Here is a 26,479-nt window from a genome sequence, read left to right on the forward strand (position 1 = left end):
ACATTCCTAGGGTTCTCCCTTGTCTACACTGTCTTGTAGCTGTTCTATACATCCTTCTATATGGGTGGGTTGTTTCCACTGGGAGCATTTCAGTTCTGTGACAGCAGGGACTATCTCATTCATGGAGCCGGCATAATGCATTATAGTGGTAGATGACTGATTGCTAAATGTAACAGGACCGTACATGGTGAAGAAGGCACCTACATTGGGTCTCCAGATCGTATGTGCTTGCAGGCCGTCTGTATAACAGATTCACAAGCTTCATTCAAAGCTCGATCAATGCGGTAATCTGCACCAGGGTCAGTTTCTTGAATCAGTGTTTGAAGCTAGATGAGAGTAATTTGAAAAAATGAAAAAGTTACTGAGTAAGCAGAGCAGATTGATGCTAAATACAATGACTTAACATTCACTCATTCAAATTCAATTGTCACTTTTCAAAAAAACTGCTATTGATCTACTGTTTTTATAAGACTTTTATTTCCCAATATATCTCTTCCCCTCCCAGAGAACCATCTGTCCAGGAAAGGAATGAGAGACAAAAACCAGGTCAGCACAATTAACAAAGCCTAACTTTCTATTCTGTGTTCTACACTCCTCCAAGAAGGAAGATGGGCCTTCTTAGCTCAGTTGTGGCTTGCTGCTAGTCTTTAATCTGAATGTCCCCGTGGATGCAGTTCTGTTGCTTTGGCTTTCCTGGCTTTGCATCAGTTCACATGCCTCTTTCTGTATCTTTCTGGACTCTTTTTGATATCCACTTATTTTATAGCATCAATGAGGCAGCTCCTGTTTCCAGTTCTTTGTATATTTAATCAGTAAAAATGATCATGAGGACGTGTCCCTATTCTGACCAAAGTCTAGGTGCTACCAAATGTCATCTGACTGGCTATCTCTTTAAATCTGGAATCTTTTGTTTTAGTTTGGGGGAAGGTCCCTTGTCTATACAGAGTCATGTCTAAATCACACTTCCAGCTTCAACTGGACAACGTTGTAGAAGGAAGAACAAGAAGCCATGTATACAAAGCAGATAGGTATGGAATAGCCAATAATCAATAATAAAGAAATAACTCCATGCCAGACATCATGCTAAGCCCTGGAGATACAAATAAAAGGGGCAAAAGACAGTGCTTGCCTACAAACAAGCTATTACACAGTAAATAGGAAATATTGAACAGAGGGAAGATAACATAATTAAGAAGGACTGGGAAAGGTTTCCTATGCCCGGACCTGACTGAGATTATCTTGTTTGTGGGAAAGCCAGAAGACCACTGTAACTGAAGTGAAATTATGTGTCAAAGATTAAGATGTAAAATGACTGGATAGATGGATGGTTGGGGAGATTTTGAAGGGCAGTGAAGAGCAAAGAGACATTTTATATTCGGTACTGGAGGTGACAGGAAATCCCTGGAGCTTATGTTAGGTTTATACGATCAGACTTATACATTGGGGAAATCACTTTTGGCTAAATGGAGGACGGACTGGAGTAGGGAGAGACCTGAGGCATGTAGAATCTCGGATAGGCTACTGAAATAGTCTATGAACTCGTAGCAGAATGATGGCTACATCCGCGGAGAGGAGAAGTATACAGGAGATGCTGCAAGGGCCTCTGGAACAGACTTCATATGGGATGTGAGAGAGAGCTTTAGATTGTCTGAAAGATGGAAGAAAGGTAATGACGGAATAATAGTAAAGGGGGAGAGAGAGAGAATGAGTTCTGGTTTGGACATGTTGAGTTTAAGATGTCTCCTGGATATCTGAGTGGAGACGTCTGAAAGGTAACTGGAGATGTGAGATAGGGTAGAATAAGTATATTTGAGAATTACTAACGCAAAAAATGTTGATAGCAGCTCTTTTAGTAGGAGTCAAGAACTGGTTATGAGTAAATGCCCACCACCTAGGGAATGGCTGAACAAGTTGTGGTATACAAAGGTAATGGAATATTGTTGTTCTATAAAAATGATGAGCAAGCTGATTTTATAAAGTCCTGAAAAGCAGTGTTACTACTGGGCTTATATCCCAAAGAGATTTTTAAAGAAGGGAAAAGGGACCTGTATGTGCAAGAATGTTTGTAGCAGTCCTCTTTGTAGTGGCCGAAACTGGAAACTAAGTGGATGCCCATCAATTGGAGAATGGCTGAATAAATTGTGGTATATGAATATTATGGGATATTATTGTTCTGCAAGAAATGACCAGCAGGATGATTTCAGAAAGGCCTGGAGAGACTTACATTAACTGATGCTGAGTGAAATGAGCAGGACCAGGAGATCATCATATACTTCAACAACAATACTATATGATGATCAATTCTGATGGATGTGGCCCTCTTCAACAATGTGATGAACCAAATCAGTTCCAATAGTGTAGTAATGAATTGAACCAGCTACACCCAGCCAAAGAATTCTGGGAGATGACTATGAACCACTACATAGAATTCCCAATCCCTCTATTTTTGTCCGCCTGCATTTTTGATTTCCTTCACACGTTAACTGTATACTATTTCAAAGTCTGATTCGTTTTGTGCAGCAAAATAACTGTATGAACATATATGTATGTATGTATATATATATATATATATATATATATATAGTATTTAACTTATACTATAACATATTTTACATGGATTGGTCAACCTGCCATCTGGGGGAGGGGATAGGGGGAAGGAGGAGAAAAATTGGAACAAAAGGTTTTGCAATTATCAATGCTGAAAAATTGCCCATGCATACATCTTTTAAGTAAAAAGCTATAATAAAAAAAAAATAAAGCCCTGGAAAGATTTACACGAACTGATGTTGAGCAAACATCAAGAATGTGTGATGATTAACTATGAAAGACTTGGTTCTCAGTGGGTTCAGCGATCCAAAGCAATCCCAAAAGACTTTGGATAGAACATGCTATCTGCATCCAGAAGAAGAATTAAGGAGATTGAATGTAAATCAACACATGCTATGTTTTATTTCTTTTTTCTGTTGTTTTTTCCCCTCTCTTTTGTTCTGATTTTTCTCTCCCAACATGATTCATAAAGCTATATGGATTAAAAATATTTTTTTTTAAAAAGAGAGAATTATCAGCACAAGTATGATTAAATAATTGATGAGATCAATGAATGAAATAATAAAAAGGGAATGGAAAAGAGCGCCCAGGCAGATATGATAAGAGAACCAGGGGAGGGATATCCACAGAATCAAAGGGTGAAGAGAGCTCTAGGAAAATGAGGATTAAGCAAAGAGATAACGGGTAACTTTGGAAAGAGTTTTTTGGAGGAACAATGGGGGTTAGAAACCACATTGAAGAGGTTACAATTGGTACAGGAGAGAAAGGGGAGACAATTTTTTCAAGGAGTTAACTACAAAAGGCAGAAGAGAGAGGCAATAGGAGGGATAGATGGGCCAAAAGAGAGTTTTTCAGAGTAAGGGAAATATGGGCATTTTTACAGGCAAGAAGAAATGAGCCAACGGCCAGGGAGAGAGTCTGAGGATGACTGAGGATGAGAAAGGATGAAGTGCTGTGACTTGAACAGTAGTAGGGTTAGTCTCAGTCAGGGATGTGAGACAGACGAAGGAAGAGAGTGGCAGAAGACAACTGAGTAATGGAGTGAGTAATGGAGGGTGAGAAGGGGAAGATCGTAGTAATGGCTTCATTTTTTTTTTCCAGTAAAAGATGAAGTCATCTCAACTGAAGTAGAGGGAAGGGCAGTCAGGGTAGATCTGACTAGAGACAACTTATAAAAAATTCAAGAAAAAAAAGGTAAAGATAATTGGAAAGATAAGACAAGAAAAGGAACGTGGAGAAAATGTATAATGAAATGAACTGAGAGTTGATTGGTGGGTGGGAAAAATTGGGTGAAACAGATCAAGAGTATTCCTACGGCTGAAAGGGAAGAAAGATATTGTTGTCAAGTTACTAAGTGGTGAGAATTGGCTATAAAAGTTGTTACCAGATGTTTGAGGTTTCATGAGGTGTAAATTACCAACAACTAAAAATGAGCCTAAAAATCTCACCTGACACAGAATGGAAGAAACTGTATGATGACTTCCTTACATTGCTGTATGCAATGTTTGTATTTTTTTATATCTGGGTTTCAGGCACATGATTACCCTGCCTGAGAAAGGGAAGGGACGAAGAATGACATACCACATTCCAGGTTCAGAGAACCAAGGTTTCAATTTTTAAAAAAGACCTGTGGTAGAAAAGGAAAGACTTTAATCTTTGCATCAGGATGTCCAACAATACAAAAAATCACCTTCATGATCAAACCTTTAAACAAAGTATTCAGAATCTTTCTGATGAGGACGGGATTGAATGCACTGAGAAAGAAGCCACTTCTCCTCCAGAGCCCCATAAGTGATAAGAGAAGACCCCATATAGGAAAGGTCAAAGGAAGAATCCAAGGGTAGAGACAAAAACCGGAGATTCCTTTTTTCCAGGTCCTGAATAAGCTGTTTGCTAACCTTGTGACAAATGAAGGAGATCTGCTGGCTTATTGGGACATGAACCCAAAAATAATGGAGACCTTACAAAGAACCATCAAAACATGAAACCTACTCATTCCTGGTCACTCATATGGGCATGGAGAGAACCCACAAAGTGTTGCCAACAGTTGTAAAGCCTTGGGTAAGAGACTGAAGACCACGGGGGAGCAAACTGTGTTTTTAATTTGAGAAGGGAAACAGTGACGAGGATGAGGCACCTGAAATCAGCACTCTGAACTATTGGACGCCAGCTACTTGGACACTGAGGGAATAAACCCTCTTGAACAATGTTATCCAATGCACAGACACAGGTACAATGAAGGAAGAGAAGAAGTGAGGAATCCAGAACTTCACAGGAAGGAAACCGTACTAAAACTCATGGCTTCCAATAGCCAAATAGAAGTGACTAATGTTAAGGCAAAAAGTAGGAAGAACCAGATATTTTAAAGACTCCCTATTACAGGTAAGACTTAATGAAACCCAGGCTTGAAATGTGGCTCTGGGGTAGAGAGACCGTATTCTGAAGGAAAGAGAGGAGGGAGTTTGGAAAACAGATCACAAGTCTGGCACAGAGATATGATTGTAATAGTGATGAGGGACTTTGATTAGCTATCTACTAGAATTTTTTCTTGGCCAAAAATAAGAGTAGCTAATAACTTCTTGATTTGGTTTATAGATCATTTCATCATTCTGAAGGTGAATAAGTATCAAAAAGAAATTCGGTTTTGTATCTGATTTTCACTAACAAGAATTGGCTCTGGTCTGGAAATTATAGGAACCTGGGGAAAGACAAGGGAGTGAAGGGCAATGATCACTTCATGCTAGACTTTGTGACAGAGGAGAAGAAATCTGGATGTAGGCCAACATGCTAGTACTATTTTGTAAACAAAACAATGAAAATAACTACACAGATTTCAAAAAATTTATATTAAAAGTCAGGTAAAATCCTGTGGATTAAAATGTTTCAGGGGAAATCAACCAAAGGAGAATGGGAAAAGTTTAAAAATAAAATTCTCTAAGACACTTCCAATGAAGAAGAAAAAGGAAATTTGCCTGGAGAGGAATGTAGTTAACAAAAGGAACTTACAGACCAACTTAAATTTTAAAAAGAAATTACAGAAGATAGGAGCTAGGGTGGGTAATAGAAGATGATTGTAAGATTAGGATAGTCTTATAAAAATAACATGCTTGAAATTATGCCTCAACAATGGGGGGAAAAAAGCCCTCTCAGTCATATTTTTCCATCCCAGTGATTTGGAACTCCAGTTTATCATTATTCTAACACCATTCTCTCTCCCTTGCCCGACCTCTTATTCTCAACCCCTTCAACCTAATCCAATCACTGGCTTTTTTGAAAGCTATTCCTTCCTTGGATTCTCTGGCCTGCTTGATTCGGGAGCAAAAAAGATTTCATCTTAAACTTTGTCCTCATGATGACAGTTTCCCTGGACAGCATTTCCAGCCTTGATCACACTGTCAATGGGACCACAAACTTAATGGTAGTAGTATGGGAAATGGAATATTCCTTGCTCCAAACTGCTACTTCCAAGCTCCCACCATCAATAAGCAAACTCTTCTCCCTTAAGGTTCATTGAAACCATATCTGTCCCAATCAAGATTCTGATAGCTGTTGTCTACTGACATCCTGGACATATCTTTACATAAACAAATGATCCCACTTCATCTCATGCTCCAGCAGATTGTCTCCTTATTCATCCTCACTCTCACTTAAGTCCAATCTCTCCCTATCTGCTGGCTGCTTCCTAGATGTCAGGAAACATGCCTCTATAGAGGTCCTCACTCTCAAAAAATCTTCACTTGATCTGCCCATATCCATTAACTATCAATCCATACCTCTCCCTTTCCTGGCTACACTTCTGAAAGACATCTATAACTCAAGTCTCTACTTCTTTTACTCTCCCTCTCATTTAAGAGCTCTCCATTCCCGGCTTCTGATCAGCTTCTTCAATTTTACCAATGATCTCTTAATTGAAAGAACCTAACAGCCTTTTCTCAAATCTTATTCTTACTGATCTCTATATCCTTTGATACTGTCAATCACTTCCTTCTTCCTTATAATCTTTTCTTGAAAGGATCCTGGCAAGATTATTCTATCTTCATTCTCCTACCTGACAGAGATGTGATCTATGTGATTGCTGAGGCACTCTCAGTGATATGTAAAATGGGAGAGCTAAAACAAGATTCAATAGTTAAGTATCCTGATTTTTAATACTAGAAAAGGCAAAAGAATCTAAAAATTATAGTCCAGGGAGCTTAATTTCAATTACTGAAGAATTTCTGAATGGATCATTAAAAAACAAATAAATAAATATATATGTGTGTAAAATAAAAATATATAAATATTTTTTAAAAAATTTTTAAAGGAGAAAAAAAAATGATCAGTGCAATGATGAGCCATGATTCTAGTGGCCTACTGACAAATGATACCTATTCTCCTGATTGAGAGGTGATAGATTAATATGCAGAATGAGAATCTCTTTTTAGACAAGACCAATATGGAATTTTTTTTCCTTCTAAGGAACATAAATAATGATGGGAAGGAATAAAAGTTTGGGATGTAGAAAATTAGAGAGTTTGGAATAGGAAATGGAGAAGGAGTGGGAGAGGAAGATACACAGATAGAAAGAGACATGGTTAACATCTAGAAAGAGAAGCAGTGAACACAAAATGGCAGCATAACTTCGTCAAGAACAGGTCATACCATATATTTTTGGAAACGCCAATTTCTTAACTATGTATATTTTTTTAGAAAGGTGGTTTTTTAAAATAGAAATATTTCTTTTGCTCAGCCTTTATGTAAAAAGTGAGAAAGGAAAGGACAAAAAGAGAAAAAAGTGTCATTGAAGTATTTTTTAAAATGTCGACAGGAATAGAAGGATGGCCAGGAGGAATAACAAAAAGAGCTTTGAAAGTTACATGTTAAATTTATTACATACATAAAAAGAAAAGAATCTGTATATATCACAGATTCACAGATTCAAGTATAAATCTTTTTTTCTCTATTATTATATATGAAAATGCTTATTGTCTTTGATATTTAAGTTCTGACTTAAAAAAAGACATGTCATTCCAGGTTAACCTCGTTTCCTTTCTTGATAAGATTACTAAATCAGAAAACGAGGAGAATTCTGTGACTATAGTTTACCTAGATTGAGCAGAACTTTTGTTAAAGTTATTCATACTACTGTAGTGAAAAAGATATAGATTAGATTGTAATATAATTAGATAGTTAGAATCAGTGGGATAGTGAGAACCAAAGAGTACTTAATAATTAAAAGTCAAGGTGATAGGAGGTCTTGAAGGGATCTATATTTGGCCTTGGGATGTTTAGCATTTTGCTCAATGATATGAGCAGGGATTATATTATCAATTATGTGAAACAAACAAATTTTAAGAGAAGGAGGAAGGAAGGAAGAGAGAGGGAGAGGGGAGAAAGCCAGGGGAGAGAGAGATGGAGAGAGAAAAGGGGAAAGAAGGAAAGAGGGGAAAGGAAGGGGATAGAGAGAGAAAGAAAGGGAGGGAGAAAAAAGAGAATCACCCCCCCCCCCCAAAAAAAAATCAATGTTCCAAGAATAGAATGAGGCAGACATGGGCATATAAAAAGAATGAGTATGTAAGAAGAAACTTCCAAGTTTCTGACACAGGGAATGGTGACCTCGTGGACGGAGGTGAACGCAGGCTGTGCTCCATTAGCTGAGAAAGCTGGCGCCATTGTGTGGAGTTAGGAGGGGACAGGGTCCTCTCGGGGAGCATTATGCCCAGTCCTGGGGACCGGGTGTTCACGAGGGCCTTGTGGCCATGGTTTTTTAGGGTCAGCTGAAGGAGCTGGGTCTGGGTATCTTGAAGAAGAGAAGACCAAAGGGGTGAGGGGGGACACAAGATAGCAGTCTTCTAGTATTTAAAGGGCATCTATCAAAGGTCAGTTGTCTAGGATACTGGGAGCTTAAGTGGCTTACAGAGGGTTACAAAGACTGTTAGAGGGTCCTAGTTCCGAGTCTAGCTTTCCATCCACAACTTCATGATATCTTTAGAGTCAGCTAGATGGCCCAGCAGATGAGAGTGCGAGGCCCGGAGTTAGGAAGGTCCGAGTTAATCTGACCTTAAACCTTTACTAGCTGTGTTATACTGACAAAGTCATTAACCTCTGTCTGCTTCAGTTCTGCAGGTCTTGGGGTTGTTGTGAGGAGTAAATGCATAATATTGGAATATTGTTTAGCACAGTGCTTGGCACACAGTAAATATTTAATAAATGCTTATTTCCTTCCTTCCTTTCTACCTTTTCCCTCAGGTAGCCTGTCTGGATACTAGAATTCCAACAAAATATGTCTGTTAAATACAGGTACATAAGAGACAAAAGCTGTGGTCAAAGAGAAGGGGAAAACGAATGTACCGCAGACAAAAGCAAGGAAAGACACAAAGTACCCTAGTCTGGGTAAACTCAAAGGATTATTGCTGCTAGCTTAGAACTCTAAGGACAGATCTGTGTGAACGAGTGCTGAGGGCTTGTTTACTTACTAGAAGAAAACTTCACCTCTAGTCTCTAATATGTATGTGAGAAATTTGGCAAAGCACTCGAGTGTTTAGTACAGAAAATAGATTAGAAAATCATTTTCTGTGGCTCAAGAGAGCCCTTGCTTAGATTGACTGAGCTAAAAGAGGATTAAATAGTATTCTTGGCCAGTATATAACAGGAAATTATGCGATTAAGACAGATTATGGAAAGATCACTAAATCACATCTTCAGTAAATGGAAAACAGCTAAAAGTAATAAGTTTAACCACATGGGTATATAAAAAAGATGGATGGATGGATGGATGGATGACAGGTGCTTCAACTATAACATGAAAGTTGGTCATGGTAAGGAATGAAATATCTAAGAAACAAGGAAGGAAGAAATAAATAATCCAATCCAAATGAACCATTTCTGTATAAGTTCTTTACAGCTGATGAAGGCTTGATAATGGAGCAGAGAGCAAGGAAAAATATACTTTTTGTTGACTCTCCACTCTTCAATAGGTAAGCAAGGGCAGAGGGCACTTCAAATGGGCCTAATGTTAAAGATTAAGGGGAGTGCATTCTTTTCCTATCTGGCTACTGTCCTGAAATGGCAATAGTGTCTTCCAAAGGCATTTTGCTTTATAATTTCTTTGCTGACTAAAAACAAGGATTAGAGCAGTTACAGTTATACTTTGAATGAAGCAGAAGGTTGGGTTCTCAGTTCAAGGAACTGACAACTGCTGTCACTTGAGAATTTTAAAGTTCCTGCCACTCTGTATTTGGAAAGCATTTCTATAACAAATATCTAGTGAGAAGTCAATGGCAGTTACCTTTGAAGTTGTCACAATCTCCTTTAAAGAGCTGAATTTACAAATGGGAAACAGCAGTATTTCTTCATAGGTATGTAAAATAATAGATTTTTACTCACCCACTTTACAATCCATTATCCTATGTAATTCAGTACTAAAAAGAAGCAAGGCTTCACATTTGCTCAGCTTCAAAAATAGCTTTTCTTCTACCTAGTCCCTATTACGTTGGGGATGAATGTACAGCCACCAAATTATCTTTTACTTTATTTTTAATATTCCACTATTTTTGATATTTACATATATTGGATTACTTGCTGTCTAGGGGAAAAGAAAACTTGGAACACAAAGTTTTGTAAGGGTCAATGTTGAAAAATTACTTATGCATATGTTTTGAAAATAAAAAGCTTTAATTAAAAAATACATAATTTTTAACACTCATCCTTGCTAAATCTTGTATTCCAAATTTTTCTCTCTCTTTCCCCCATTCCCTCCACTAGACAGCAAGTAATCCAATATATGTTAAACATGTACAATTCTTCCATATATATTTCCACAATTATCATAGCATGTTATTTTTAAAAAGAGAAGATAAAAAAATAAGACGCAGCTACAATTTTATTTCAAATCAGTACAGTAGAATAGGTCTTAAAGTTCTATTTATAGCTTAGAAATAAAAGCAAAATAATATACAAGTTTTAATAAAAATGTCAGTTTTAAAATAAAGAAGAGATCATCATTTTTCTAATGTTTTCTTGAGAAATACTTTAACTTCCAAATTTAGAATATTTATTTAAACTCTGTCTTTTGAATTTCAAATTCTCGTAATGAAAAATTAATTTATGTGCAAGGTGCCCAGAAATTGTCATTGTTACCCAAAATGCTTTAAAAAAAAAAAAAAACTTTATCTGATGAAAAGCAAAAAATGTAGGCTGCAGAGATAACACAAGTGAATTTTATCTAAAAGATCTTGATATCTAACATCTAAATTATAGATTTACCAATTTTATAATTGCTTAACTAATGAACCCCAAGGTAAGTTCCCACCTAAAAAATGCCAACAATAATTCTGATGTTTAGAAAATATCAAAGTACTCCAAATATCTAGGAGTGGGGAGAGCCAAAGGGCTACCAAGAAATATTAGTGAGTGGATATATTTTTGTTCTCTTTTGCATAACTGGCTGCTTCTAACAGTAAAAGATGGGGTTTTGAGAAACCAGAATGAGATAGCTCCTTATTAGCAATGAAAACAGCTCCTAAAAATGATTAATTCCCTCTATTGTCTGTCCTAAACCTTTCAAGACTTAATGAAAGCAATCAATAAAACCATTAAGGCAGACCAGTTCTCTTAAGTCTGAGGACTTTTTCCAATTTATGAGAAGTTGGTTTGACTTTGATGATTGGTTTTAAAGATGTCAAACACAGGAAATTATCCTTTCCTGTAAGACAACTGCAAAGAATATTTTTTATCTATATCTCTAAGTAAAAATGGCTATTGCCAATTATGAACTCCAATGATTGACTGCTATAATGCAAATTTCATGTCCTCAGTGAGGTTTGCCTTTATAAATGGCTCCTACTGAACCAAGTACACCTCAGTGAGCTTTCATAAATATTCTCTAAGAGGTGCATATTAGGTCAGGGTCAGAGAGGAGTTCTTTAGACGTGGAAATGCATCATTAAAAGGACAGACCAATTTCTTCCTTACCGCTTGCTGGCAATTCATTCCAACGTTTCCCTTTTCTCCACGGACAACTTTCATCAGACAGTGTAGTGTCCGCCCTTTTCGGTGTAATCCAGAGCAGTGATGTTCAATTTCCCCTCGACAACTCAAGATAATCTCAGGGCTCAGAGAAAAGTCTTCCATCAACATGCGTCGGTAATCCAACATTTCTCCCTGGCACTCACTGCTAACCTGTCGACCTAAACCATGTAAAAGAAAGAGATAAGTCACAGTGTTAAGAATGGTGCATCAGATTAGAAGTACACAGTTTCTGTAATCAAAATATGTTTAAGTTACTACTACTATTAAGATTTAAAACCTCAGAGTGAACATAGAAAGGTGAAAAATCAAGCCTAGGGGCAAGGACAGAGTCTTCCAGGTACTACCTGAGAAGATCTAAAGATAGACACTTAGATTAACCCATGTGCAATACCAATGCCTCCAGGCTAGCTCTGCAGAAGCACCCAATGGCGAGCCTTGGGGTGAGCTGGGCAAGGCTAGAGCATCCCCAGGAATGCCCCAGACTTTCACTTGTGGACAGTTTGAGTCCGAGACATCCGAGTGAGCCTCTGCTGATCAGGACCACCAGGCCCAGCTGTGCTGCTGAGACGAGGAGGAGCCAGCACGTGGGAGTGCAGAGGCAGCAGGACAGAGATGCTACTGGCTGAGGGCACTTGCCAGAGGGGAAAGTTTTTGGTTTGGTTAGGGTTAGAGTCGGGAGGCATTTAGGGTTAGAGTTGGGAGGCGAATTTAGGGTTCCACGTCAGTAGGCAGAGCTGAAGGGAAGCTTGAGGGACCATTTCCCTACCCTAAGATTAGAGAGGCTTACACTAATACCTCTTATTTAAAAAAAAAAAAAAAAGAAGAAGAAGAAGAACCAGCAAAGAAGAAAGAACCCCACCACAGAAACATATTATGGGAAGAGGGAAGATCAGGTTTCATCTTAAGAGGAGGATGTTGAAGTAAAAAAAGCTTCTACTCCCCAAGGATAACGTGAAAAGAGAGAATTTGTAGAACAACTCAAAAAAGAATTTACCAAATGAGAGATGTTGAGGAAAAACTAAACTAAAAACCATCCAGAAGATCATGGGAAAAAAGGTTTACTAGAAAAGGAGGTACAGAGTCTCAAAGATGAAAATAACTCTTTTGAAAATTAGAATTGGGCAAGCCAGTGAAGCTATGAGAGACTAAGAAATAACAGATTCTAAAAAATGAAAAAATAGAACAGAGTGTGAAACATCTTATAAGAGCTGGAGAACAGATCAAGAAGAGAAAATATAAAAATAATTGGGCTCTCTGAAAGTTTTGACCAAAAAAAGGACTTTGACACAATAATGTAAGAAATAATCCAAGAAAATTGTCCTGGATAGAACATAAGGGGAAAGTAAAAATAGGGAAAAAATCCACCCATCACCACCTCAATGAGATCCTTTATGGAAAACACAAAGAAATATTATTACCAAATTTAGAAACTCCAGATCAAAGAGAAAATCTTTCAAGAAAGAAAACAAAAATAATTTAAATATGCTGGAACTACAATTAGAATTTGGGACTTGGCAGCAGCCATAATAAAAGACCACAAATCCTAGAATCATAGCTACCAACAATTAAAAGAATTAGGCCTATGGCCAAAAATGTCATATCCTGTAAAATTATCTATAATATTGAATGAGAAAAAATGGGCATTCAATGAACTTGCATATATTCATGACTTTCTATTAACCAAATATGAATTTAATAGCAGATTTAACATAAAACAGCCAATATCAAAGATCAATTTCAAGGAACTCAATATGGACAATTTTTTTCTTTTTAACATGGGAAATGTATAACATATGTTTAAAATTGACATCAACAATAGAGTAGATCGAAAGAAAGAGTAGGGCAGAATTAAGGTAAAAATGGCATTACATCATACAAACAAGGTACAGAGGAAGAATAGAGGCATGGGGAGGTAGTTCTGCAAACCTACTCACATCAGTAATGGGTTCAATAGGCAACACTACTTATATACCATAAAAGGGATAGCACCTTGCAAAATTCATAAAGAAAAAAGGGGGGGAGGGATGGGAGATGGGGAAGCAAAGGGTGAGGGAAGAAGATAAGGGAGGGATCTATGGGTGGGAGGAGGTTAAGTAATAGCAAGGCAAGTTCTAGAGCAGAATTAAAGAGTCATTAGGGATAGAAAAGGAGTGTGTGTGTGTGTGTGTATGTGTGTAGGGGGGTGGGAGTATGTGTGTATATTTATGTGTATGTATATGTCTATATTTGTATATATAAATATATCCTTTCTTAACTATAGTCTCTTTGGAAGTGGGAATGGGGAATGGAAGAGGGAAAAATTAAGAGTAAAAAAGGTACACAACAGAGAACAAAAGAACAATTTACAAGAAAGTAAAGATGGACACATGAATATAATTTCTTCTACTAATGTATCTACTTTCTTGACCTGGTAATTTGTTGTTATATATTTTGAATCTTCCTTGATGTTCTGCTGGGCACATGACAGTTTCTCTTTTATTTGGTTTTATAATCCTTTTCTGTTTTTATTTTTTCTTATTGTACTTTTTAAAATAAAATATGTATTTATTTACTATTATTATTTTTTTATTAAAGCTTTTTATTTTCCAAAACATAAGTGTGGACAATTCTTCAACATTAGCCCTTGCAAAACCTTGTGTTTTAATTTTCCCCTGCTTAGATGGCAAGTAATCCAGTATATGTTAAACATGGTAGAAATATATGTTAAATTCAATATATGCATACATATTTATACAATTAGCTTGCTGCACAAGAAAAATAAAATCAAACCAAAAGAAAAACAAAATAAAATGCAAGCAAACAACAAAAAGTGAATTGCTATATATTATATATATATAAATCCTTTCCCTCTTTTGTTGTTTTCTTTAGGGAGTATAGGCCTAATAGTTATCCATGGGACAGAAAGCATGTAGTTTGGGCATCAATATAGCTGTTTTTCCACAACCCCTTTTACATATCATTTTCTTCTGCTATTTTTGCTTATCTAATTGTGTGAGCTAAAACTATAGAGCTGCTTTAATGGCTATTTCTCTAATGATATGGAATATTTTTTAATATGGTCACTGATAGTTTGAATTTCTTCCCTTGAAAACTACTTGTTGATATTCTCTGACTATGGGTAATGTATCATGCTTTTATAAAGAATGAGGTCTTTATCAGAGAAACTTATGGCAAAGATTTCCCAGCAACCTATTTCCCTTCTAATTTTAATAGCATTAGATTTGCTTGTGCAAAGACTTTTTAATCTTATATAATCAAAATCGTTCACTCTGTTACCTGGGAGCTTTATGACTTGAGTCATATCCAAGTGTCATACCCTTACCCAAAGATCTGAAAAGTAGTTTCTTCCTTTTTCACTATTTTTCTTATGATGTGACCTTTTAATATATTTCATGTATACATTCTGAATACGAGATTTTGTTCTATACTAAATTTTTGAAAACTGAAGTTTTTCCAGCAGTTTTTGTTAAAGACTGAGTCCTTAATTTAGAGTGACTGAAGTCTGGATTTATCAAACACGTATTACTAAGGTTGCTTGTTTCTGTATGTTGTGTATCTGTTTCATTGATGGGCCTATTTAATCCTTTTAATCAATAACATTTTTTGTTTGCTTAACAAATTCCTTTTATTCTCTCTCTCTTTCTCTTTTTTTTAATAACTTTTTATTTACAAGATATATGCATGGGTAAGTTTTCAAGCATTGACATTTGCAAAGCCTTTTGTTCCAATTTTTCCCCTCCTTCCACCTACCCTCTCCCCCAGATGGCAGGTAGACCAATACATGTTAAATATGTTAAAAATATATGTTAAATACAATATATGTATACATGACCATACAGTTGTTTTGTTGCACAAGAAGAATAGGACTTTGAAATAAACACAGTCCCAGCAAGTGGTTCACTATCTTCATTTCTGCCATCACCTTTCCTCATTAGTCACAATAGGTCCTTTTGGGGCATTCTCTCCTAAGTGAATATTCAGTGTGACATACAAGTGTTCTTAGGAAGAAAGGCCTTTGGAGTCCCTGGAAATAGGACACAACCTGATGTCTAAACAATCCAGAGAGAATGTTAATCCTGAGTAATCTAATCGAGACAGACAGCTCCAGGCCACATAACCCTTTACAAGATTCATCTTGTCAGTGTTTTTCTTTGAGATTCTGCTTATAGGTGTTCTGGAATAATTCTCTTCTGAGTTGTGTATTTCACCTTAAGAGCTTTTTATGATGAATTATTTTCCCCTCACTCTTCTAGCACACTTTCTGATTTCAGACTTTACATTAAGATCAGATTGTCCACGCTACCAGAAGTCTAGTCTAGCCTTATTGTTGCTTTCTGGGGGCATTGAATATTGACTTACTACAGTTCTCAGAGCTAGTTCAGACTGGGGAATTGCAAGCCATCAGTGTTCCCAGAGTTGTTTGATCTAAGGTAATGTGATTGTTGTCCCCCAGTGTGAGTTCTGCAAGCTCCTGGGTTTGAGTCTGAACAACAGTAGACTTTTACTGGACTGGTACTGTCATGCTGCTAGGAAGTTCTGCTCCTCTCTTGGTACACGGTCCAAAGACTGCTACTGCTTTTAGCCCTGGACTGACCATCCTAGGAAGAGATCCTCTTCTCCATCTGCTCAGGATTTGTGGCCTAACTCTAGATAGTAAGTGACAAAGTTACCAAAAGGAATCTGGTATTCTGTGATCTCACCACAAGACTTCCTTTGCTGATTATACATTTCCTTAGTGATATCTCTTATACCACTAAACGCATGCTTAAGTTGCCACTGAGAACATGTCGCACAAGATTATATGATGATTAACTATGATGGACTTGGCTCTCAATTCAACAATGAGGTGTTTCAGAACAATTCAGATAGACTTGTGATGGAGAGAGCAACCTGCATCTAGAGGAAGGACTATGGGGATAGAATGTGGATCACAGCATAGTATTTTCATCTTTTTTGTTATTGTTTATGTTTTTCTTTCTCACTTTCCCCCTTTTGACCTTATTTTTCTTGATAAATGCATGATAAATGTGGAAATATGTTTAGAAGATTTGTACGTGTTTAACCTATATTGGCTTACTTGCTGTCTAGGAAAGGAAAGGGAAGGGAGGAAGAAAAATTTGGAACACAAGGTTTCACAAGGGTGGAATGTTAAAAACTATCTTTGCATGTAGTTTGGAAAATAAAAAGCTATTATATTTTAAAATAGAAAAGAAAACAGGTTACAACTGTAATAAAAGGGTCATAAAGTCCCTAAAAGTGAAGTAAAGCTATATTGGCTTTAAAAAAGTTAAAACCATTAAAGTGAAGCAAAAACCAAGATTAGGAAATGCCAATCTTTAGATTTTAATGAAGCTAAAAACAAGGCAAAACATTATTTCAATGTCGACAATTTCCAGTGCCCTGAGATTCTCAATTTAAAGGAACAGGAATGAAAAGAATTATCCTGGTCTTTAAGATAAGAACCAAGCTGTCAGATTACTCCATGTATATCTGCCAAAAGAGATCTTCCTGTGCAATGTCAATACTTTTCCTGGCAAAAAGAAGGGAGAAAGGAAATGAAGAAAAAAAAATTATGATTACCCACCTCTGTGTACAGCAGATTCCAGACACATCAGAAGATAAGAAAGTCTAGCTTCTCTGGACCGGGGAAGGTTTTCCACATTACATCGATATTTCTTCAGATCACTCTTACATGATTTTGCCAGCGAATAACTGACTTTGTAATCTTGGGCAATCAGTTTTTGTCGAGTTGTCAATGCTTCCCGACACTGAAAAAGAGAAAAAGGGAAAGAGGAAGAGAAAGGGATAAAACAGAAAGTGGCATAAAGACATGCACTTTTCTGCTGCTTACAATACAGTCTCTAAAACAAACAAGTCCACAGCAAGGAATATCAATTGTTTGATCAGCTGAGAAACTTGACAGAAAATCTATTTTCAAGTCTGGATAAAGGTCAATTAACATGTGAGATTGGAAATTTTTGTACAAGAATTAGGGAAAAAATACAAGTGAGTTTTGCTATAGATACAGACATCTGAGAGACTTCAGCATATGTTCTTAACAAAAAGTTATCTTTTCCCATTCATAATGATTTTACCACTGATGTACCAGAATCAAAATGGCAATTGGCATAAATGTCTGAAAGTTTCATCATATGAATTCTCATTAGAGCTTTATATCTTTAAAAATAATACAAGGATATACAAAACTAATATTGTTAATTACTTCCTAAACAATACAAAATTTTTAATGACTGAACATTATTTCCAAAACTACAAAAGATTTCTGATGAATATTTAGTAGTGGGTTCATATACATTAGAACAATTGCTAAAATGCATACATATAGTATGCATTTTCTTATTTTTTTAAAATTTAAAAATTATTTTATTTTTAGTTTATGGAATAAAATAACCATCTCCATAACAAAATCTAATAAAAGATGATTGCATATAAAATTGAAAATCTCTTAGGTACAACTTGCTATTCCTTTTAAATATGTAACAAAGTTGTCATGTATATTTCCCACCCTCCTCCCCATAGCTAGTATCAAGATATAAGTGTGTGTGTGTGTGTGTGTGTATAAACAGATATATAAAACAATTCTATACAGACTTCTATTAATCAGTTCTTTATCTTGACATAGATAGCATCTTCTTGTGTCTTTTATACTTAGTTTGGGTATTTGTAATAGTCAAAATGACTTTTTTGCTTAAAATTATATATATTTTTTGTGTGTGAGGCAATTGGGGTGAAGTGACTTGCCCAGGGTCAAACAGCTCAATGTTAAATGTCTGAGGTCGATTTGAACTTGGGTCCTCCTGACTCCAGGGCCAGTGCTCTGTCCATTGGCCATCTAGCTGCCTCCTCAAAAGTTGTTCTTAAAACAACAATCCCGATACTGTATACAATGTTCTCTTGGTCCACCTGATTTTCTAAGCCCAATCTTTTTGGAAATTAAGGACGATGATCTAGAACAAGGTGTACTACTGGCTTCATGGGTAACCAAATGTATTCTATGGTATAAGTGTGTACTAATTACACTAGTACTAAGGAAAGCCATCACAAACTATCTCACTGCTTGCTGAATCCTAGAATATACAACACTATGTGTGTGGAACTGAAAGGAAGGTTAGAGATCTTTATTTTATAAATGGTCAAATGTACCCTGGGTGACACAAAGAGTGGTCAAGAATGGGATTTGTACCCAAGTCCTCTTCCTCCAAAGTCAGTGACATTTCCATGTTAGTACTTTTTTTTTTTAAATTATACAATTATCCATTCATTTCATTATGTGAAAAAGCCAAGTGAAGTTCTGGCTAGTTAAAATATGAAAACTATATCTTGTTGGTTATTTACATGTTGTAGTAAGTGAGTTTATCACAGCAAATTTTGTGAAAAAAGAAGGCTGCAGAGTGTCTGAATTTGGGAAAAGACCCTTGAGACAGAATAGAGAAGATCTGCTTATTTCAGACTCATACTCACCTTTTCACTCATTGATTCTTCAAACTTGTGGTTAAAGAGGCACTTATATACTCTGCCTTCACCAGCCTGTGTCTGAAAAATGGAAAATATCCATTAATCACTACAGCAAATTAGATTAATTTATAAACCAAGGAATTATGTTGAGCACCAACCATATTACAACAGCACTCTTATATGGACAATCTGCCTTTAAAATGCCATGTGCACTTGGACAAATGACCCAGTAACTAGTGTAAGCTAGTTAATTTTTGAATGACCAGAGAGTTGAGGGCTAGAGAGAATTAATGAAGGCTGAATTTTCCTTCTTGTGACCCATGGCTATCATCTCTTGTTCAACATAAACACAGTTAATTAAAAAGAAAAGAATACTTCCCAGTGGATTTAAGTCACTCTTCCATGCCACTCTAAGTGAAAGTCAGCAAAATTACGATTATTACAGCTTTTAATTCAAGCTATATGGAAAGCTGAAATAAATATACTTCACTAATATTTTTTTGCTCAAAGGGTGGGCACAAGATATTCTTTATGAGGTACTAGTAAAACAAGAGTTTTGCTACATTTGAAAGGCACCACCCAAATTCTTGTCATGAAAAAAAGCTCGCCAGTATCCCTAACCCTAACCCTAAAATGCGCGCCAGCATAGGGAAAAACACGCATAAGCAAAAAACAGAAGTGTAGCCCAGAAGAGCTAAAACAACAATAAAAAAAAAACTTTCCTTAGAAAAGAGCAGAATATAAATCAAATGGTCTCTTTCAAAATGAAAAATCAGTAATAAAGTAAGTTGGAATCCCTAAGGATGATGAAGGGGAAAAGAAACTCAGAAATAGTGTGCAGGGAAGCCACTAGAAAACAATGAAAACTAACTATCCTTTCAACATATTTCTCATGCCAATTTCATTCACTCTAGGTTCCCATGACTTCTCTTGGTGTGAAGGGGACACATAGAAAAAGAGAAAACAAGAAAAAAATTAAGTTCACTTTTGAGCTGACTCACATTTTCGCAGAAACGCTCCCGATCATCTCGACAAGCAAAATATAAATGCCGATCCAAGTGGAAATCATCTGAGGACAGCTCAGCCACACGGAGAATGGCTTTTTTGCAAGATTCCGAGACTTGAAACCGGGGGTCTCTTTCTTCCGCCTCTTTTACTAGGCCTTTCTCCAAGCAGGCCACCACCTCACCTTGCGAGTGGGCATCCTGAAACACAACAGATACCCTAAAATCAAAGATTCTCTGCTACATGATTAGTTGTCCTGACTATTTTAAGCTTTCTAATGTACAGGGAGTATTCTTCATATTTAAATATTTGGCAGGGTCTCAAATAAATATTAATTGGAATAAATGGTGCTGAAATTTGCAGTTAGGCTAATCAGGAACCAAAGATTACCTAACTATTCTGTGGCACTCTGAATCTGAAGCTCTTGATCAAAGCAGAATTACTTAAATCAGGGGTCCTCAAACTTTTAAAATAGAGGGCCAGTTCACTGCCCCTCAGACTGTGGGAGGACCGGACTATAGTAAAAACAAAAACTTTGTTTTGTGGGCCTTAAAATAAAGAAAATTCATAGTCCTGGATGAGGGGGATAAACATCCTCAGCTGCCACATCTGGTCCGCAGGCCGTACTTTGAGGACCCCTGTCTTAAATGGTGTCAATGGAGACAGAGTCAGATGGGTTGATAAACTTTAGAATTAAGAAATGGCATTAAAAAAAAAAACAAACAACTACAGGTGAACACTTTTAAATTAACTCTCTGAATAAAATTATGCTATCTTAAAAATCAGTGCTCAAATTAATCCAAACAATTCTGTCTAGTACTGCTGAACTGGAAATCTTCACTCACTCTATGGAACACCTGGTTCTCAAATTCTTTTATACTTCTAGTCAGGTTAAAAAGAGAAGATGAAAAGTCAAAACTGTGGAGTGGAATGAAGATTGAGGCCACTGGTCTTTCTCCTGTTAGACTCAAACACAATCATACATGATTCACAATGAGAATACTTTTCCTCCATTGTGTCTGGTTTTGTCTTAATGTGATTTAACAAGATTAGCACCATTTAAGCCTGCTGCTTTTGAGTAGTTTCCTAAGATCATCCAATTATCTTTAATTGCATAGTTGCTTGATCACCATGGCAACAAGTTGCTTTTGCATCTCCACACTTTGGGAGGAGAAGATGACTGGTCAGCAAACATAAGCTGTGTTAATGGCACACAAGAAACTCCCAGAAAAATTTTCTATTCAAGCCCTTACTTCTATATTTAGAATATCTGCTTAATCAGCTAAAGAGAATTACTTTCCAATACTCTGAATTCCACCTTTATTAGAGCATACAAACTAGAGAGGATTGGGTTTAAAAGAAGAAGGGTTGGGGCCTGGAGCTGCCAGGTGAGGGCATTCCCAGCAAACCAGGTGGGTGGCTGCCTAGAAAGATGAAGTGGTTCACCAACATCCCAAAGACCCAATCCCTTCAGGAGTGGAGTCTTCTGGGCCATAGGCCCCATGGCCTCTCATCACAGAGTGAGGCAAAAGGCTTGGGGCTGGGGAGCAGAACCTGGAAAGCAGATCATTGCCTTGTTTTAAACTATCTAGACAAACACTGTGTGGGAGACTCTATTGGGGCTTTCTCGGCATTCAAGACCAAAATAAACGAGCAGCCAAGACAGAGACAAGAACTTACACCTTCGGGGAAAGGCACGATGGTAGTCAGGAAGTGCTGAAATCCAAAACTTTCTGCCAGGGAAATGTTAAGTCATATGTTTGCTAGCACTCCCTCATATTTCATTCTCCTAGGAAATTAACTAAGGAGCATAATGTTTATGTAAAAACTAATTTAGATCTTGTTTGCCACTTAATAGGAGAACAGTCTGAGAACAGACATTTCTGGAAACCTCTGAACCTTTCCAACCTGCTATCCCATCTCTCAGATGAGAAAATAAATCTCATATGATGATTTTTACCTGCCTAGATCTCTGTTTTACCTCAACAACTGCACAGGATCTCTTTACTCCTTATCTCATGAGAGAATGGGTACCAGACACAAAAGTGTGTGCCTTTCAGAAGTACAGGGTATGACTTGAGAGGGAGAAAGGGAAAAGAGGATGGAAAAGGGGAGGAAAAGAAAAGCAGGGGAAAAAAGGAGAAGGGAGAGAAGAAAAGAGGGAAGAGAACGAAAGAAGAGAGGGAGAGAGGGAGGAAGGGAGGGAGGAAGGAAGGAAGGAGTCTGTCATTACAGCAAGATTATAAAGGGAAACATATTCACAGTAAACCAGAAGCTGGCTAATTGAGAAAGGCAATTATTTTGCACTAATAGCTCTTTCAACATGTATGGTTCAATTTGAAATTTGTTTTTCTAAAAATAAGACATTTACTTTGAAATTTCTATTTCTTAGCTAATAGTTGGGTAATAGTACCCAACATAAAACAAAACATCCAAAAGATGAAAAAAAATACATCTTTGTTGGAATTGAGGAAATCCTCTTGGTAACATTGATTAATGTATTATATTGCCCTGTTGGCATCTTGGTAGACACAGGGCTCTTGGGGGATAGCACAGAAGGCATTTTGGAGTCTATCTCAATCCAAAGGATACTTGAAAAAGAAACTTTTACCCATTACCAAAAATGTTTATTTTCTGTTTTTACAAAAGTACACATATATAACTTATATCAAACTGCCTACCAACTTAGGGATGGGGAAGGGGTAAGAGAAGAGAGAAAAAATTTGGAACACAAAATTGTATTTTTAAAAATATTAAAGATTGTCTTTACGTGTAAATGGAAAAAAATAAAATACCATCAATAAGTGTTTATCCAATCTTTGCTAGGAAATCTCTGGTAAGGAGGGAAGATAGGACAAGCTGGGCCCAGATTCTGGACATCTGGGGCAGCAGTGTGAGGAGTGCATTCCAGTGGGGCAGATGCTACTGAAGTGTCCTGTAAAAAAGGAGGAAGGCTGGCACCTGGGGAGAGCCCTGAAGGATGTGCTGCAAAGTATGTGGGGGAAAGAGGAAGGCAATAAAATCTGTCACCAAGGGCCCTCCATCCTTCTTTTCTCTTCAACTTCTTTCTAATTTCCCTCCTCACCTTCATTCCTACATAGTTATAAAAAACTACAAAAAGCTCACCTGGAAGAACTTTTGGGGGGAAATGAAGAAAATAAGTAGCTAACTCTAAACAATGACAACATTGGCACTTAGACTGATTTATATAGTATTAATTTAAGAGAAAACAAAAAATTCAGTGAAACAGCCAAGTTCATATAATAAAAAAACACACACTATATAGTAGTGATTTGACATATTTTTGCCTCTCTGTCCTACTTTGATTCAGCAAAAAGGAAAGAGGAGAATTCAGGGGCCAAAACCATAAAATACAAATATGAAAAATGGAGATATATCAAAAAACAAAGAAAAAGGCTGCAATAGACCTCCTGAAGCTAATTAGCTCCATGGCAAATATGAAAACACCTCCCTCTCCTCCTATCACCCACAAACTATCTTTTAAACAGCTATAGATATAAAAGAAGCTAAGAAGAGCCTATCAGAAAGCAAATTGATTTAAGAGGGCTAAAATATTTTCAGGTAAATTTTATTTTTCAGTGACAACTCTGCTAAACTACTAACCAAGAATGACAAGCCTCTTTCCTGGTTCCTTACCCATGTCCCTTACAATTTATCTGCTGAGCTCCTCCATCTCTTCTTTTAGCACAGCTTCAAGGACAGGCCTCTTCGGGCCTTTGGCTTTGTTCCAAGGTCTGTTCCTGGCTTTCACACACTGCTCCCCCCTCCCCCCAGTCTCAGGGAGAGTTCCACTGTTCAGTTATGAGGGAGCTTTGCTGGGGGCTTCTCTGATTTCCTCTTATGGATCCCTGTGTGTCTCTGCTTTGCTGGCTGTCAATGGCTTCTTCCTTTCTCTTAGGGTAAAGGTCACTGATTTAGCTTTGTAAGATTTAGGCCAGAGTAGCCTGGGGCCAAAGGTAAACCCCAAAAATATTTCCATTAACTAAAGTAATTAAAGGGTTCTTCTTTTTCTCAAGCAGATCAGAAGCCTAACTAGGTCAAAGTATAGGGAATAGGAATGACCTCACCTAGATAGAGTCATTTCCTGGTCTAAGTTACCAATTTAATCCATCTCCCTGAATTTTAGTTCTCCTTCTTAAGTTTATATATAGTTCCTTAAAAGAAAGTGGTTAGGCTTTAACCTAAGACCACTTATCACTGTTTCTCAATGTTTCTAAAAACCAGAAACACAAAGAAACTTAAATTTGCTTCCACACATGTCCCTGTGAAATACTCAATACTCTCTGTACTTGCTGGAACCAAGACCCTTGGCCTTCTCTCATTCATGGACTGAAAGCAGGGCCTATGGCAGGAATTCTGTAGCTAAACAGGTCCAAGGCTTCTGGACAATGTTTCTGGCATGAGAGTCATGGTAGATGAATAGAAGATGGCCAGAAAATAAAATAAAACACAGCAGAGGCTGTTCCAAACCAATCAAGACAGAATGGGTTTCAGATAAATGATTAGTTCCCTCAATAAACTACTATAGTCAACTCTCTTTTCAACTGACACTTTCACCTTTCCCCCTATGATACAAACCTATGCTTTAGTATTTCTAGACAAGAATTACATGAGGTGATGACTGAAGTTAGATTTGTGATTCCTCTGCAAACTTAAAAGACCCCCCCCCACACACACACACGCATTTCCTCCCAAAAAAGTCTAACAAAGAACTATCAGTTAGTGCCATTATCTTTTTTAATGGCTCCATTTGCTTCTTACTAAAGTCAACCACTTTCACAGTATGAGTCCCTCCTAAGGAGTAAGTTTCATATTAATTCCAGTAATTGAGGTATCACAGCACATTATAAAGTGTGGACCACAATAAGTAGTCCACATAAGTAGTTTTTCATCATAAGTAGTTTTATTTGCTAGAGTTGTCAGATAGATTTTTCCTTTAAAATTCAATTTCCATGATTCTCAAATTAATTTATTTCCCAGAGAATTCTCAACTTTAACCATTCTTCCTATTTGTGTAATACATTTGAGAATTCATATACATAGGTATTTGAAAATATAAGAATGCAAAAAATTTAATAGAACAATTAACAAAAATTGCTGATTTGTAAACAACCCCCTGAAAAGCCAAAAATGTCTATAAAGGTAGGAAAAAATTTAGTTAAAGAACTAAAATCTATGTTTGGTAAGCTGGCGAAAATGATATTGTTTTCAATAAATTGAGTATTGTATGCTGGATTTGCACACATCTGCTGAAGAAGAAAACTGCTTCCTAGATGTTGCTCTAAGTATTTAAGAGTAGAAGAGATAGCATCTTATTCCTCCTCCACTCTTCTTTAATTCTATAAAAGACTAAAAACAATAGGTAAGAACTTGAGAGTTCTGTTAAAAAGCTTTTACCCATTACTCAAGTTATCACTTTTAGAAAGTGGAATTTGCCCTTCAGAGGACACAGGAGAAAATGAGAGTCAACTATTTAAATTCATGGGTAACTTATTCACTCATCAGGAATAAAACTAATGATGCAAGTCAAAGCTTACAATTAATTTCCTAAATTGGGAACTTCTCCTTTTAGTTTCAAATGATTTTTGTTCTGAAGTTTGCTTTATGTGAATATAGACTCATCATTTTAAATAATGGGATCAAGTTATAATGGTAGATAATAGGAAAATAATGGACTCCCTTTCTTCTGGCCACTGGAGGGCATCAGTTTAAACCTCACCACCACTGACAATATGGAAACTCCCTTTATTTTTTTCACTAGCAGCTGGTTTGCACCTGATCATCTGTTCTCTTGCTTCTAATCATTTTTTAGGCTGCCTCAAGATAAGAAAGGAAACTATCAGCATCGGTTTCTCTGTCTCAGTAACAGACTCCAGAGAAGCAAACCACTATATGGGAGCACACACCATGCTTCTTCAGCATCAGCAGCTATAGGAATTTGGGGCTGTTTGGCACAAGGAAAATGAGGCTCAGGAACATCAGACTGTCTTTAGATCAAGGGCAAGGAAATCCTTAAGGTTTTTATATATTCTGCTATAGAAAGATGGACCAGATCATCATGAAAAAGGGACAAACACAAAAGTGTGCCATCACTTTACATTCCAAGTTGGTACAACTTGCATTGATGACTCAAGATGCAACAGCAAACAACCTGAAAAAATGTCCCATCTGATCAATTATGTCAATTCTTACAAAGATAATTGTATTTCTATCTATATCCATTATTTAAGACTCTTTGCAATTGGGGAAGATCCATGTGAAAGTAACATTGTGATAGCAACATGTGAAAAGGTTGAAACTGTGGCTGTACGATGACAAGGGAGAAAAAAATCTATTCAAATATTAAAAAGCATCGAAAATGTTGTCTCTAGCTCTAAGGAACTAATCTAATCTCATGACCATTTCACTCAATAACAAATCA

At 36.8% G+C, this 26,479-nt stretch overlaps 1 protein-coding gene across 2 annotated transcripts in view; it reads right to left on the reverse strand.

Moving 5' to 3' along the window:
• GLG1 (golgi glycoprotein 1) overlaps positions 1–26,479 on the reverse strand; it is a 136,758-nt gene that overhangs the window by 35,824 nt on the left and 74,455 nt on the right. For both annotated transcript variants that reach the window (XM_051974640.1, XM_051974642.1), the window contains exons 5-9: positions 20,034–20,237; positions 19,039–19,110; positions 17,141–17,324; positions 11,500–11,714; positions 205–326 (exon numbers count right to left, since the gene is read on the reverse strand). In XM_051974640.1, the coding sequence (XP_051830600.1) occupies positions 205–326; positions 11,500–11,714; positions 17,141–17,324; positions 19,039–19,110; positions 20,034–20,237 (797 nt within the window). The remainder of the gene's footprint in view (positions 1–204; positions 327–11,499; positions 11,715–17,140; positions 17,325–19,038; positions 19,111–20,033; positions 20,238–26,479) is intronic.

Source organism: Antechinus flavipes, chromosome 2, assembly GCF_016432865.1.
Source record: "Antechinus flavipes isolate AdamAnt ecotype Samford, QLD, Australia chromosome 2, AdamAnt_v2, whole genome shotgun sequence".
NCBI lineage: Eukaryota > Metazoa > Chordata > Mammalia > Dasyuromorphia > Dasyuridae > Antechinus > Antechinus flavipes.